This window comes from Perca fluviatilis, chromosome 19, assembly GCF_010015445.1.
Source record: "Perca fluviatilis chromosome 19, GENO_Pfluv_1.0, whole genome shotgun sequence".
Classification (NCBI taxonomy): domain Eukaryota; kingdom Metazoa; phylum Chordata; class Actinopteri; order Perciformes; family Percidae; genus Perca; species Perca fluviatilis.
The window spans coordinates 29,773,516-29,789,637 of NC_053130.1; the positions used below are offsets into that span (position 1 = coordinate 29,773,516).

Consider the following 16,122-nt stretch of genomic DNA (forward strand, 5'->3'; position numbering starts at 1 on the left):
GACCCTGAACCACTTAATATGCAACTCCACTGTATAGCCTACTATCTATTGACTTAGTGTAGGCTACTTCTACAGCAGAGGAAGACATAGGCACCCATGGAAAATACCGAGCACCCACTGAGCACCCACGTGTGCCAGACTGCCAGTAGGCTAAATTCATTTAAAATTAAGCATTGCAATTGGTGCTAAGTGAAGCGTCGGTCATAATGTGATTGATTATGTTGCTGTCAGTCCCCTGCTCCATATCCTATCCACCAATGGACCTTTTTCACAGCAGACATTTTGACTTGTCATAGTAGGAAAAGCACAGGTGAAATTGATAACCTTAACGATGGCTCAATTCAGGTCAGACCTGTGCTCCGTCAGGTCAGCAGTAGTTGGTGGTCAGTTAAACTTCTCATCTCCAATCCTATCTGTATTTGTGAGAAGTGGCTCTGTCCTGAGTTGAAACTTTACGGCTTTATTATCGAGTTAATAGTGTGTTTGTATCTGCCGCTGTCCGTTTCCTAAGGTTCTGAAATGCAAACATTTTTTGACTACTTTTTTTTTTTTTTTAAAGGGCATGCGCCCGTGAGCACCCACGGAGGAAAAAATAAATCAGTGTCCTATGGAGGAAGACATTGTGCTTCTATATTTAACTGACAGAGAACATTGCAGAATCAGAATGTTATCACAAAATATCACATGGACTCATGGCAGTGCGCTAACAACCCTGCCCATCATCAACCACCCGAACCGGACTGTGTGTGTGTGCACAGAGAGAGAGAGAGAGAGAGAGAGAGACGGATTGTTAATGAATTTAACATAGATGATAGCTTGCCTATAAGTGACATTACGCTCTGTCTGCACTTGTTGTAGCTGGTTGTGCTTTGCATGTGTGGGATTCTGAAACGGGAATTGACGTTTGTTCATTCAAACACCCACACAGACAGACAGACGTTCCTGCAATTATAGATAGATAGATAGATATCGGTATCGTATTGGTATCGGCGATACTGGCCCTGTATTTACTTGGAATGGGATTGATACCAAATTTTGCAGTATTGCACGCCACTATCAACTAGTGAAACAACCATAGACAGTATATAAGAATGGACCAACAGATTCCGTTGCTCTGGACGGAGACCAGTGAAGGATATTAGAAGCACTTTTCCGATGAGCGCTGAGCGTTACTGTGCAGCCTCCAACTGAAAGAGACGACGTAAATGTGACGTGAGCAACCTGTCTGAAAGTTGTAAGTCTTCTGGTAGCTGTGCCAAGAGAAATCTCAATCATTCCCAATCTTGCAGAGACGGAGAGCGTAGGAGATAGGAGAAGGCGATAACATGGGCACAGGCTAATTATTGCTAACTAAAATGCCTGCGAGCTTCTCCTGTACTATACGGCAATTCCTCTACTATGCGACAGTAAGTCCCTTGGTTATGACACAATCGTTAAACAATATTTACAAAAATGTCTGCTACGGAGCCCTAACGTGAGATACAAGGTAATGGAGCCTTTTATACATTGTCGTGTTTCTTTAGAAATAAACAATGGACAATTAAGTCTTTAAACGCTTCAGATGTAAAGTTATTCGTTGTCAAAGTGACGTCAAAATGAATGGCAGTCAATGGAATGCTAACGAGAGGTGATATTGTTATAGCATCAAAATTGCGCCATAGGAGGTTCGAGTTGTGAAGCAAAGCTTACCCCCTTGGAAACAACAGCGGAGGCTGCGGCGGAGCAGAGCCAGAGCCTGTCTATGGAGAGCCTGTTCACTCCCTATCTCACTCCCTATTAAGCCCCATTGTACCAACCCGGAATTTTCCCGAGAGTGGAAGTTCTCCCCTTATTAGACATTCACTGGCAGAGCGCAGATTCCAGGAAGCACTCTGGCCAATCAGAGCAGACTGGGCTTTTTTGAGAGGGGGGCTTAAAGTGACAGGTGCTCCTACAGAGCATCTCATACAGAGGGTGAATACAGGTGCAGCAGCCATGGGCAGTATGAAAAACATGTTGTGTTTTCTTAACATTAAAGCATGTAAACATGTTCTAGTACAAACACAAAATACAAGTATTATCCTGAAAATGCTATATAATATTATATCATATACTTAGGACTTAAAATCTAAAAAAATCCTAAACACTTGCTCAAATTAAATTTGTTAGAGGGTATTGATAAACTTAAATGCAGCCTAGAATATTGGAGGACCTTACCCCTATCCATAATGGCCATTATGATGGTATCTCTACTAAGAGGTTTGTATCTTTTTCAAAATGTGCCTATATTTATCTCGGCTGATTTTTTTTTTTAAGAAGCTGGAGAAAATCATTTTAGATTTTATTTAGGGTTATAAAAAGCATAGATTGTCATAAAAATATTTATTTAGAGCCATCCGGGACGGAGGCCTGGGTCTTCCAGTATTTAAGGATTACTATTGGCCAGCGAATGCCAGGGCACTGGCAATGGGGATCTCCAGACCATGAATCATTAAATTCGGCCCCTCTCTAGCTAAAACTAGAGTTTATTTAATAAAACCATATGCCTCACTGCCATCCCTACTTTTTACAAATCCTACATCTGATACCAAATCAGTAAGTCTTCGTTGTCAGAGATTCACTGAAGATCCTTATTCAAATCAAATGCTTGTATAAGGTTCCTAATGTTTCGATATATACTGTACACTTTTTTGTTACAACTATGCCTTTACTCCAGCGTTACTCGACACACTTTCGCTACATGGTTTATGAAAGGGCTTAAGTGTATAAAAGATTTGTATTTGGACAAGTTTGCATCCTTTGATCATTTAAGCTTAAGGTACAATCTACAGTGCCTTGCGAAAGTATTCGGCCCCCTTGAACTTTTCGACCTTTTGCCACATTTCAGGCCTCAAACATAAAGATATCAAAACTGTAACTTTTTGTGAAGAATCAACAACAAGTGGGTCCCAATTATGAAGTGGAACGAAATTCATTGGCTATTTCAAACTTTTTTAACAAATAAAAAACTGAAAACGTGGGCGTGCAAAATTATTCAGCCCCTTTACTTTCAGTGCAGCAAACTCTCTCCAGAAGTTCAGTGAGGATCTCTGAATGATCCAATGTTGACCTAAATGACTAATGATGATAAATAGAATCCAGCTGTGTGTAATCAAGTCTCCGTATAAATGCACCTGCTCTGCAATAGTCTCAGAGGTCCGTGTAAAGCGCAGAGAGCATCATGAAGAACAAGGAACACACCAGGCAGGTCCGAGATACTGTTGTGGAGAAGTTTAAAGCTGGATTTGGATACAAAAAGATTTCCCAAGCTTTAAACATCCCAAGGAGCACTGTGCAAGTGATAATATTGAAATGGAAGGAGTATCAGACCACTACAAATCTACGAAGACCCGGCCGTCCCTCTAAACTTTCAGCTCATACAATGAGAAGACTGATCAGAGATGCAGCCAAGAGGCCCATGATCACTCTGGATGAACTGCAGAGATCTACAGCTGAGGTGGGAGACTCTGTCCATAGGACAACAATCAGTCGTATACTGCACAAATCTGGCCTTTATGGAAGAGTGGCAAGAAGAAAGCCATTTCTTAAAGATATCCATAAAAGTGTCGCTAAGTTTGCCAAAAGCCACCTGGGAGACACACCAAACATGTGGAAGAAGGTGCTGTGGTCAGATGAAACCAAAATCGAACTTTTGGCAACAATGCAAAACGTTATGTTTGGCTTAAAAGCAACACAGCTCATCACCCTGAACACACCATCCGCACTGTCAAACATGGTGGTGGCAGCATCATGGTTTGGGCCTGCTTTTCTTCAGCAGGGACAGGGAAGATGGTTAAAATTGATGGGAAGATGGATGGAGCCAAATACAGGACCATTCTGGAAGAAAACCTGATGGAGTCTGCAAAAGACCTGAGACTGGGACGGAGATTTGTCTTCCAACAAGACAATGATCCAAAACATAAAGCAAAATCTACAATGGAATGGTTCACAAATAAACATATCCAGGTGTTAGAATGGCCAAGTCAAAGTCTAGACCTGAATCCAATCTAGAATCTGTGGAAAGAACGGAAAACTGCTGTTCACAAACGCTCTCCATCCAACCTCACTGAGCTCGAGCTGTTTTGCAAGGAGGAATGGGCAAAAATGTCAGTCTCTCGATGTGCAAAACTGATAGAGACATACCCCAAGCGACTTACAGCTGTAATCGCAGCAAAAGGTGGCGCTACAAAGTATTAACTTAAGGGGGCTGAATAATTTTGCACGCCCAATATTTCAGTTTTTTATTTGTTTAAAAGGTTTGAAATATCCAATAAATTTCGTTCCACTTCATGATTGTGTCCCACTTGTTGTTGATTCTTCACAAAAAATTACAGTTTTATATCTTTATGTTTGAGGCCTGAAATGTGGCAAAAGGTCGAAAAGTTCAAGGGGGCCGAATACTTTCGCAAGGCACTGTACCTCACGCTAATTTTTTTCGTTATATGCAAATTAGGCATTTTGTCAGGGAAAACATCCCCCACTTTGAGTCCACTTATGAGAGACACACTCTTGGCTTTTTTTGGATGCTCACTCTTTAATCCTCCCTCTACACATTCAAACAGCTTTATTGATGGGCGTGGCTCTGGCAAAAAAACAAATTCTTAAGGACTGGAAAACATCAAATCCACCTTGTTTCAGAAAATGGCTATATAAACTTGTTTCAGTGATCCACTGGAGAAAATAAGTAAGTATTTAAAACATCAGCATAAAGGGAAAGAATCTTGGGGCCTCCTTATGCAATATATGGACCCAATTTGATTCAACTTCTATTTATGCATATATTTATGCACTGATTTTGTTTTTGCCAGTCTTTTTTGTTTTTGTATGCAAACTACTGGACATTTATGGGTTTTGGTTTCCTTGAATTGGGGGTAAGATGAAATGGGCATAAATGTACCTCTACCCCGTGTGTGTGTGTGTGTGTGTGTGTATTAGTATGCATGTGATATATATTCTTTTTCATATGTTGTCAAAAAAACTTAATAAAATAAATACAATTACCTCATTATTTGAAACTTTGGTCACGTGAAATACGAACATCCGACAATGTAACATTATAGATATGACAGGAAATACAGAAAAGCATAATAGGTCTACTTCAATAACTGCAGATATAAAAAGCTGGCAGTAACTAGCTTTTTGCTTGTGCAATACCAGGTCCTTGAATGAGGTGCACCTTAATGGAATGCAGCCAGTGTTAATGTTATGAGTCACATCTCTAACTTCACAGTCCACACATAATGAAGCCACAAACCTTTGCTGCGCTGTTGTTTGGGTTGTTTTGTTTTCTTGCGGAAGCGCATACCGCTGCTTTTCTTTGGGGCTTCTTCTATCACCTGCTCTTCGTCTCCCTCCATCTTATCCTCCCTCGGCCTGCTGGGAAAACTCAACATGTCCTTCAGCCCAGACGGAGTTTCCTGTCCATCTTTTGAACCACTGGGTGCTGGTTCATCTGCAGGAGGTTGTGTGGTAGCAGCAGCAGAGCTGGTACTCGGTTCAACATAGTCCACAATATCCTAAATTAATAAACAATTGATTTAAAAAAAAGTAGGAAAGTAGACTACTATCTTTAAAAATAAGCAATTACATGATGTCACTGTTTTAGTCAACGGCTAAGAACACATTCTTTAAAAATGGTTATTGACAGGGCAGTAACTAATAGCAACAAATAAGTATTTGCACCAACCTTTTCAAGTTGGTCCAGTTCAGTAATTTCCAGGTTTTCCAGGGTAGATATTGAGCTCACTCTGCCCTCCCCCTTCTCTTCTTCTCTTCCCTCATTCCTTCTTCCATCTTCCTTTCTAGTTTTTCCTTCATCCTTACAACTTTCTGGTGAGGGACTTTGCTCCTCCAGGGGGCCCTCGTGGTCCCACAGGCCATAACGCTGCGCGCGCGCACACACACACACACACACACACACACACACACACACACACACACACACACACACACACACACACACACACACACAAATTATTTCACCCATCACACCCATCCGCTATTAATCAGAATGTTCATTCTGCCCCGACCTGGCGGAGGATATAACTGCAATCCACACATATCTCGGATATTCTACACATTTTCTTCTGCACAGCAAAAGGTTTGTTGGAGATGGACTCAGTTCATACAGATCCACAAAAAATGTGAATCACTTAGAGCTTCTCACTTCACGCATACCTTTCTCAGGACCTTCATTTCCAGATGAATTCATTTCCATTTTCCTTCATTTTGTCTTTCACTCGGTGTCTACATCCTAAACACCAAGTAACTGGCTCATGTCATTTTTTTTTAAATGTCACCCCACCTAGGAGATAAACCTGTATGTAGGAGATAAACTTTGTTCCCCTTGCGTTTCAGGGCTCTTATAGATTTTAGTGACTGAGTATGCAGTATTAACAAGGCAATACACAACTGTATGATCTGCATAGAGATGGGCATTACAATTTGTTATTAAGGATGTACTATTATTAGACAGGACCCAATATTGAACCTTGTGGAACCCCCTTTGGCGGTGGTAAAAATACATTGCACTGGTTAAAGCTTAAGAGTAGGCAGTGTGTAGCTGCAGACACTGTGCCCCCTCCTCATCTCTGCTTCTCTTCATTGATGTCGGATTCTTCTACCAACCTCAAAGGTTTGCCTTGTACTAGCTCTTGGTTATGCTGCTATAGTTTTAGACTGCAGAGGGACTTCCTTTGACACACTAAGCTCCTCTCTCTTTCCATCTGTGAGCATTCATGTCCCAGTAGTGCTTGTTACTAACTTAGCTCAGGGGAGCTTATTCCCCAGAGTCCTTCTGTTTTCTCTCCTCGCAGATTTCCTTGGATTGGGTTGGCACCTAAATCATGGTTGCAGCTGCTGCTGTGGTCCTGCTCGATGCTCTGCACTGCTAAAACTACTATTTTTAGTCATAGTTCTATTATCTTCATTGTTATTATAATTTCCACTGTTCATCATACCAGCTGCTATAGTTATTATGAATTATATTTCTCTATATCTGTATATCTGTATCAGTGTGTGTCCCAACCGGCAGCGGCAGATGGCCGCCTACCAAGAGTCAGGGTCTGTCTGAGGTTTTTCCTTGCCACTGTCGCACCAAATGTTTGCTTTTGGGGGAAATTGTTAAGTCTTTGTAAATTATAGAGTGTGGTCTAGACTTACTCCTAAGTGTCCTGAGATAACTCCTGTTGTGACTTGACACTATAAGTAAAATTGAATTGAATTGAATAGCACACCCACATCAGGTTGAAAGAACCCAGAGCAGCGATGTGGACCAGAACGGTGTGGCTTTTACTGTCAGTTTACTTTGGAGTTTTGCATGATATCATGTATGTAGCCATCATACTCTAAATCTCCAATTTTAACATGAGTCATTGGGAAAACCAAAAAAGTCAGCCAGAGATCGTTTGACTATCTCTGGCTGACTGAAAATTAGGACTTGAATATAATTAATGCTACCATTATCATTGTGAACTCCATACTGGAATTCAAAGCTTAGTGGGACTTAGCAAAGAGCCTACCAAAATGGTCCAATGGCTGCTTCTAATTATAAAGTCAGTGTATTGTGTCACCCAGATTGTAATAGTTTGGCAGCAAGAGGACATTTTTTAGCCCCAAGTCTAACTGTAAAATTTACAAATGGGTATATTTTGAAAAGTGGAAGGTGGCTAATTGTGCCTTTGTTGCTTTTACCCTGATCACAACTTTAATGTGTCCTTGCTTACTGGTTGTCAAGCTTAAACATCACTGTAAATACTAACTGACCATGAGCAGAGATCTGTGGAAGAACAGAGCCAGCAGCTGAAGAAGATCATATCTGATGTAGTTGTCAGTCTTCTCTAGGCCCAGGATACGAGGTGGGAAGAAAGGTTTGTCTTCATTTAAAGTCATCTCATAAACACTGTTCCAAGGAAAGAATCCAAACTGGAAAAGGTATTTCACCAGCACCATCACCTGGAAAGAGAACACAACAGCAGTACCCCCAGTCAGACCAGGAAAGAGCACAGAGAAGGCAACAGTATGTTCCCCATCAGACCAGTCAGGAACATCTCTATGCTTGTTGTGACCTGTATATATTCCCACCTCTCTTGGACTCATTACTGTAATTCAAAATTCAAAGGTGAGAGATTTCCGAGTTAATAAGTAATATGACATTTTGTATGATGACCAAAAAATTAAAAGAGATGCTTTAAAGGTTAAGATAATGAGATCAAAAGGGTATGGTTGAGTGCAAATTTGCTTTTCATCATGTCATAGCAGACCGCTCTGAATGCAATCTTCTTAGATTATTTACAGTATAACTTGTTATTGTAATTATTTATTTAAAGCAACCTACCCTGATTGTTATTGAAATCAAATTAATCTCTTTTGACTACTGCTTGTTCTCAAAGTTTAGGTACATCATCACCCTAAAAGCATTATAAAATCAGTTATAAGCGGTGAAAATTTAAATCAGTTCAGTTATTTTTTAATAGCTGTATCAACTTGTATTTTTGGCCACTTGGGTGCAGGAAAACAAACTGTAAACACAACACTTGACAAATCAAACTGTAAATTGATGTGATAGCATCGAGACACTGCAGTTTGCAATCACAGGTGAGGTTGTCACAGCGTCATTCCACAAATTTTCATAAATCCATATTAAGTTTTGCACCTCAGAGCCACTGATGATATTTTTTCACTCATGCAGTGAAACTATATAAACAATATTGCACAATTTTACTGTGATGGTTCGTGGCATATAAGTTACTTAAGTTTGTGAAGTGGGTCTCTCAGGGTTCATACCTCTGTGTAGACTATAGCAGTCATCCAAAACCTCTTGGTTGGTCTTGGAACAGCCAGCATAGCCCATAGGAACACCAGTATTGGGAGGGCCAGTGATATCACAGAGGCACTGACCACGTTGTTCAGCACTATGATAAAATAGCAGACTAGCTCTGAGTTGGCTGCCAGCAGGTTATACATGGCAAACAGCAGCTTCAGCAGACGGCTCTGGCTGTTGTAGAATTCTCTGCTCTGTTCTAGCTCCTCAATGAAGAACTGCCTGCAGAGAGAGAAGGGGAAGTCACAACCATCAATTTGTATTCATTTATCATTGTATTGTACATCACCAGTCTTTTAATACCTAATAGAACCAATGGTGGAGGCTATAAAATAAAACACAAGTTAAAAAAATATATAGTTTTCCTTTTAACACATTCAACATTCAAACATTGTGGTATTACTGTTACTACACACAAAACACACTGTGAAACCAAGGTGGTCAAATGAAACCAGTAGCCACTGTCACTGTAGATCAGTGTTGGCCTTCTTAAGACATGAGTATTCATATTATTAGTCTCACATTGCCAGACCTCCACAGCGCTGTGGAGTAAGGTCTGGCTACACCACAGATACATTCATGCTCTGGGTTGTTTGCATTTCTTTAAACCAATCACAATTGTTTTGGGCGGCACTAAACTAGCACATCAATGGTGGCTGTGCAAAATAGTCTGAGGGAGGAACTTTTGCACCCAGCTAAAAAAAAACGCCACATACAATATTAAATGAAGTTAACTGTTCACACAATAAAGTAACATGAGCTATTTAAGTTCGTTGGATACATGGTTAAACCTCATTTGCTCTTACCAGTGTATCACTGTGTGTACTTCATCCATAGCAATCCCCGCCAATTGGTCCCAAAATGTCCCAGTTAAATAGTTAATGCAATAAACATGTTCTTTTTAAAGGGGTGATAGAATGATTATATAGGGTATTTCACACTGTTCCTTATGGTCTCCTAATGGGGTATGTAACATTGGTTGGGCTGAAAATGGCCCAGGTGCTATTTTTTTTGGCCCTTATGTATCCCTGTGTTTTGGCTCTATTTGGAACGACAGCTTGTCTTACTAATATGGTATGCTCATGAATATTAAGATGAGCTGTGCGCTGATTGGTTGAGGAGAATCCCAATACACACACATTAGAGACACGCGCTGATTGGTTGAGCGAATCCAATACACACACATTAGAGACACACACACACTGCTGCCCTGCGCAAAACGCACAAACACAGACACACACACCGCTGCACAGCGCACACACACAAACACAGACACACACACACACACACACACTCACACACCGCTGCACAGCGCACAAACACAGACACTCTGTCTGTTATGCCCAGACGTGCCCAGGTGAGAGCCGCAGCGGCTAAAACAGCCGAGACAAAATAAAAAGGTTTCGACACTTTCATTATAACTATAGTGTTGTTCTAACGTTACTCTTGCGACATAAAAAAAACCTCCACCAAAGAATTAACTCACCTTTTTAGCTAGTAAGCGTGGGGAGAGGAGAGTGAACCCCTGCAAGCCTGTCCTCTGCCAGTGCCTCTGCAGCGCTGCGTTAGATCCACAACTCCCTCTCGTCTGATATACTCGTTCTAAACCTTTTCTTTTCGGGCCAGTAGGCTATTCCGTTGTACAGTCTGGAACACTGCATTTACGACCATGGTTCATTTTCAATATCCTTGCAAAACCTCCAAACTTTCTTCTTTTCTAAAGTACACAGAGCAGCTCGGGTGGGAGATCCTGACACAGCTCCAACTCAGTGAGTCTGTGAAGGCGGTGAGGCCGACAGGGAGGTCTCGGCAGATTGTGGAGCTTGTGAAGTCCGACACTGACTTACCAAATTTGCAATTAGCCATACATTTTCATAAAACGGCCCATATTTGAGTTTTACATAGCTGATTTCTCGCATAAAAAAGTCTCAGAAGTGAATTTTGTAATGGAATAGCAGAGATCTGCACGACCTAGACTTAGAAGACTAACTGACCTCAGATCAGTTAGTGGCCTATGTAAATTTGGGGGCGTTACAAAGATAGAAGGTTGAGCCAAATGAGGAGGATTTGGGAGGTTGACGTCAACTTCCAGCTTTGTTCAGATTCGCCCGTTTTCAGAGGCAGTTTCAAATTGTGAGATTTGCAGAGGAAAGGGGTGTCAATGGGATTTTGAGGTTCTTACCCTCCAACTGTCGTTGTTCAACTATGACAGGGTAAAATCGTTTTTGCGTTCTATCACCCCTTTAAATCTTTTCAATATTCCCAGAAAGAACCAAGCAGGCCAGCCTTGTTGTGTGATAAAAAATTTTTTTTAAACTTGCCATTTTCAGCGTGTAGTTTGTTGTTTCCCGAAGTGAACAAAGTTTGAGAACAGCAACACACAGAGAGCGGAAAGTGAGGGACATCTGACGTGTGGCTCACGTCATGTCAGGCAATTATCCTGGAAATGTACTTTGATTAATCCAGAATACCACAGTATCTACCTGTCTCCCAGCAGCTCGCTGGCTGTTCTGGAATGTCTGTGTTGTTGACTGGATGGCACTGGTACCAGATCCATGCTGCTGGATGGGGGTTCTGGACTCAAGAGGTTCCCAGTGCTGTTGAGCCTTGGCCTGGGGGTAGACCGGCCTGTCACACCCCTGCTATCCACCTCAAGGCAGCTTAAGGAGTGATTCAAACACATACAGATAAAATTATGAATATATAAAAACTGAGAAACTGAGGATTGAAAGCCCCCCTAACTGCCCCCTATGAAACAGCTGGGCATAACAAACACACTAAACAGTGACAGTGATACCCGGTTTAGCTCACAATACATCCAAAGTAGACTAAGTTACCGTATGCAACACTTGAAATGCAATAGGTAACATATTCTCTTATTGTAAATGAATAATTTTCTGTCTGAGCAAAACATTCATCGTAACTATATGACCTCCTGGTAACGCTACTAATACAGTGGGTAAAGATTTTTACAACAGCAGGTGTGGTAAAACACTACTGCTTTTGTCCAAAGGGGCCGCAACAATCAACACAAACTGAAAATTACTTTTAGCCACTTTAACAGGAAGAAATTACAACATTACACATTATGATAGAATTTCCCTTACTTTTTTCAGCTCCTTTACACCTATGTGACACAAAAAACTCACAACTACACAAACACGTGAACCCTGTGTCTTTGCGTAATGTAGAGTTTTTCCTGCCTGCCTCTACAATGTGTAGACAGCCAATCACCAGCATTGATAGATCTTGGTATAAGCATGCTGTTTGCTTATTGGCTCACTGATACTGATACTGAGATTTACTCCTTAGGTATTAAAATTAGGTATTGAATGACAAGGCATTTTTTTGACACGTGATACTATGGAGGCTGTTTGGGTTGGTGCCTAAAAAGTATTAAAGTTCAGTACACAAGCCCTAAGTGGCACACACTCTTTTCCACACTAACCTGTATCTTTTGGAGTCTACATCAGTCTCATCCAAACAAGTCTCCAGTGTGGGACACTCACTGCCCTGAGATACCTGGTCATCTGTGGAGTCTGCTGTTGTAAGATGCTGCCAATCAGAGGGAGACAGACTGAAGTTAGTGATTGTCCGTGTTTGTCTGTGTTGAATGTTCAATTACAAAGATCAGTGTTTGCCCAACAAACATCTATGTGTTGTGTTTACCTGCTGTATCTTGTGTATGATGAAGTAGCGTTCATTGCACAGAACAGTAGATGTCTCTCTGTACTGTTTAGTCAGGAGGTTGAGCCAATGAGTCAGTCCATCCACCATGGCCAGAACTATGGCCAATAAGAAGCGCAATATATCCAAGATCCTCTGAACCATCTCACCGTGACCTGCAGCACACAGACAGAGAGATCAGGAAAGGAGAAGAGAAGGACAGGTGATACAGTAAAGGAAGCAAACTGTGACTGCACATTTAGCAGGTTTGTGTGTACTTTTTCTATACTATATTAATTATAACTTCGTCAACCTGGAACATATTTTCCTATTTTTTTGTGTCTAAGTGACCGATGGGAACAACAATCTTTGAAATTCGTGCCATTTTTGCCACAGACATGTTCAGTGTCTGACAACATTATGGAAAAGATCGCTACAGAGATCGATCTTCTTGTTAAAGAGTAAGATCCTTTTTGTTTAACCAGAAACATCCCCAAAACCACTATAGCCAAACCCACCAGGATGTTATCATCATGCATCCATCCATCCATCTTCGTCCGCTTATCCGGTGTCGGGTCGCGGGGGGAGCAGCTCCAGCAGGGGACCCCAAACTTCCCTTTCCCGAGCAACATTAACCAGCTCTGACTGGGGGATCCCGAGGCGTTCCCAGGCCAGGTTGGAGATATAATCCCTCCACCTAGTCCTGGGTTTCGCCGGGCCTTCCTCCCAGCTGGATGTGCCTGGAACACCTCCCTAGGGAGGCGCCCAGGGGCATCCTTACCAGATGCCCGAACCACCTCAACTGGCTCCTTTCGACGCAAAGGAGCAGCGGCTCTACTCCTAGCTCCTCACGGATGACTGAGCTTCTCACCCTATCTCTAAGGGAGATGCCAGCCACCCTCCTGAGGAAACCCATTTCGGCCGCTTGTACCCTGGATCTCGTTCTTTCGGTCATGACCCAGCCTTCATGACCATAGGTGAGGGTAGGAACGAAAACTGACCGGTAGATCGAGAGCTTTGCCTTCTGGCTCAGCTCTCTTTCACAACGGTGTGATAGATGGAATGTAAATATACCACACCCGCCACCGCATTCTCCGACCAATCTCCCGCTCCATTGTCCCCTCACTCCCGAACAAAACCCCAAGGTACTTGAACTCCTTCACTTGGGGTAAGGACTCATTCCCTACCTGGAGAAGGCATTCCATCGGTTTCCTGCTGAGAACCATGGCCTCCGATTTAGAGGTGCTGATCCTCATCCCAACCGCTTCACACTCGGCTGCGAACCGATCCAGTGAGTGCTGAAGGTCACAGGCCAATGATGCCATCAGGACCACATCATCTGCAAAGAGCAGCGATGAGATCCCCAGCCCACCGAACTACAACCCCTCCCCACCCCGACTACCCCGATATCCTGTCCATAAATATTACAAACAGGATTGGTGACAAAGCGCAGCCCTGGCGGAGGCCAATCCCTCACCTGAGAAATCATTGCTCTCACTTTGGTCGTTACAGAGATTGGATGGCCCTGAGTAGAGACCCCCTCACCCCATACTCCCGCAGCACCTCCCACAGTATCTCCCGGGGGACCCGGTCATACGCCTTCTCCAAATCCACAAAACACATGTAGACCGGTTGGGCATACTCCCAGGCTCCCTCCAGGATCCTTGCAAGAGTGAAGATCTGGTCCATTGTTCCACGACCAGGACGGAATCCGCATTGTTCCTCCTCAACCCGAGGTTCGACTATCGGCCGAACCCTCCTTTCCAGCACCTTGGAGTAGACTTTACCAGGGAGGCTGAGAAGTGTGATACCCCTGTAATTGGCACACACCCTCTGGTCCCCCTTTTTAAAAAGGGGAACCACCACCCCAGTCTGCCACTCCTTTGGCACTGTTCCAGACTTCCACGCAATGTTGAAGAGACGTGTCAACCAGGACAGCCCCTCCACACCCAGAGCCTTGAGCATCTCTGGACGGATCTCATCAATCCCCGGGGCTTTGCCACTGTGGAGTTGTTTGACTACATCAGTGACTTCCGCCTGGGAAATTGACGACAATCCCCCGTCATCCTCCAGCTCTGCCTCTAACATAGAGGGCGTATTAGTCGGATTCAGGAGTTCCTCAAAGTGCTCCTTCCACCGCCCTATTACCTCCTCAGTTGAGGTCAACAGTGTCCCATCCTTACTGTACACAGCTTGGATGGTTCCCCGCTTCCCCCTCCTGAGGTGGCGAACAGTTTTCCAGAAGCACTTTGGTGCCGACCGAAAGTCCTTCTCCATGTCTTCTCCAAACTTCTCCCACACCCGCTGCTTTGCCTCTTTCACGGCAGAGGCTGCAGCCCTTCGGGCCCTTCGGTACCCTGCAACTGCCTCCGGAGTCCTCTGGGATAACATATCCCGGAAAGACTCCTTCTTCAGTCGGACGGCTTCCCTGACCACCGGTGTCCACCACGGTGTTCGTGGGTTACCGCCCCTTGAGGCACCTAAGACCCTAAGACCACAGCTCCTCGCTTCAGCAATGGAAACTTTGAACATTGTCCACTCGGGTTCAATGCCCCCAGCCTCCACAGGGATGCACGAAAAGCTCCGCCGGAGGTGCGAGTTGAAAGTCTGTTGGACAGGGGCCTCCTCCAGACGTTCCCAATTTACCCGCACTACACGTTTGGGCTTACCAGGTCTGTCCAGAGTCTTCCCCCACCCCCTGACCCAACTCACCACCAGATGGTGATCGGTTGACAGCTCTGCCCCTCTCTTCACCCGAGTGTCCAAAACATACGGCCTCAGATCAGATGAAACGATTATAAAATCGATCATTGACCTTCGGCCTAGGGTGCTCTGGTACCAGGTACACTTATGAGCATCCCTATGTTCGAACATGGTGTTCGTTATAGACAATCCATGACTAGCACAGAAGTCCAACAACAAACAACCACTCTGGTTTAGATCAGGGAGGCCGTTCCTCCCAATCACGCCTCTCCAGGTGTCTCCATCATTGCCCACGTGTGCATTGAAGTCCCCCAGCAGAACAATGGAGTCCCCCACTGGCGCCCCATGCAGGACTCCACTCAAGGTCTCCAAGAAGGCCGAATACTCCGAACTCCTGTTTGGTGCATATGCACAAACAACAGTCAGAGTTTTCCCCCACAACCGCGTGTGAGGGAGGCGGCCCTCTCGTCCACCGGGGTAAACTCCAAGCGTGGCTCAGCCGGGGGGGCTTGTTAGTATCCCCACACCCGCCCGGCGCCTCACACCCTGGGCAACTCCGGAGAAGAAAAGAGTCCAACCCCTATCCAGGAGTACGGTTCCAGAACCGAGACTGTGCGCAGAGGTAAGCCCCACCAGATCTAACCGGTAGCGCTCCACCTCCCGCACCAGTTCCGGCTCCTTCCCCCACAGAGAGGTGACGTTCCACGTCCCCAGAGCCAGCGTCTGCCGCCCGGGTCTGGTCCGTTGAGGCCCCTGACCTTCACTGCCACCCATGTGGCAGCGTACCCGACCCCAGCGGTTCCTCCCACAGGTGGTGGGCATGTTATCATCATAAAATACACAATTCAAAGTGGACAGAAACAAAATGAAACCATCAAAAGCTGCCTTGGTTCATCTTATCACTAATCCAACAA

At 44.0% G+C, this 16,122-nt stretch overlaps 1 protein-coding gene across 6 annotated transcripts in view; it reads right to left on the minus strand.

Moving 5' to 3' along the window:
* piezo1 (piezo-type mechanosensitive ion channel component 1) overlaps window positions 1–16,122 on the minus strand; it is a 207,760-nt gene that overhangs the window by 27,460 nt on the left and 164,178 nt on the right. For all 6 annotated transcript variants that reach the window (XM_039783693.1, XM_039783692.1, XM_039783694.1 and 3 more), the window contains 7 exons: window positions 12,509–12,681; window positions 12,288–12,394; window positions 11,323–11,499; window positions 8,803–9,061; window positions 7,783–7,971; window positions 5,705–5,902; window positions 5,273–5,534 (listed from right to left, as the gene is read on the minus strand). In XM_039783693.1, coding sequence (XP_039639627.1) covers window positions 5,273–5,534; window positions 5,705–5,902; window positions 7,783–7,971; window positions 8,803–9,061; window positions 11,323–11,499; window positions 12,288–12,394; window positions 12,509–12,681 — 1,365 coding nt within the window. The remainder of the gene's footprint in view (window positions 1–5,272; window positions 5,535–5,704; window positions 5,903–7,782; window positions 7,972–8,802; window positions 9,062–11,322; window positions 11,500–12,287; window positions 12,395–12,508; window positions 12,682–16,122) is intronic.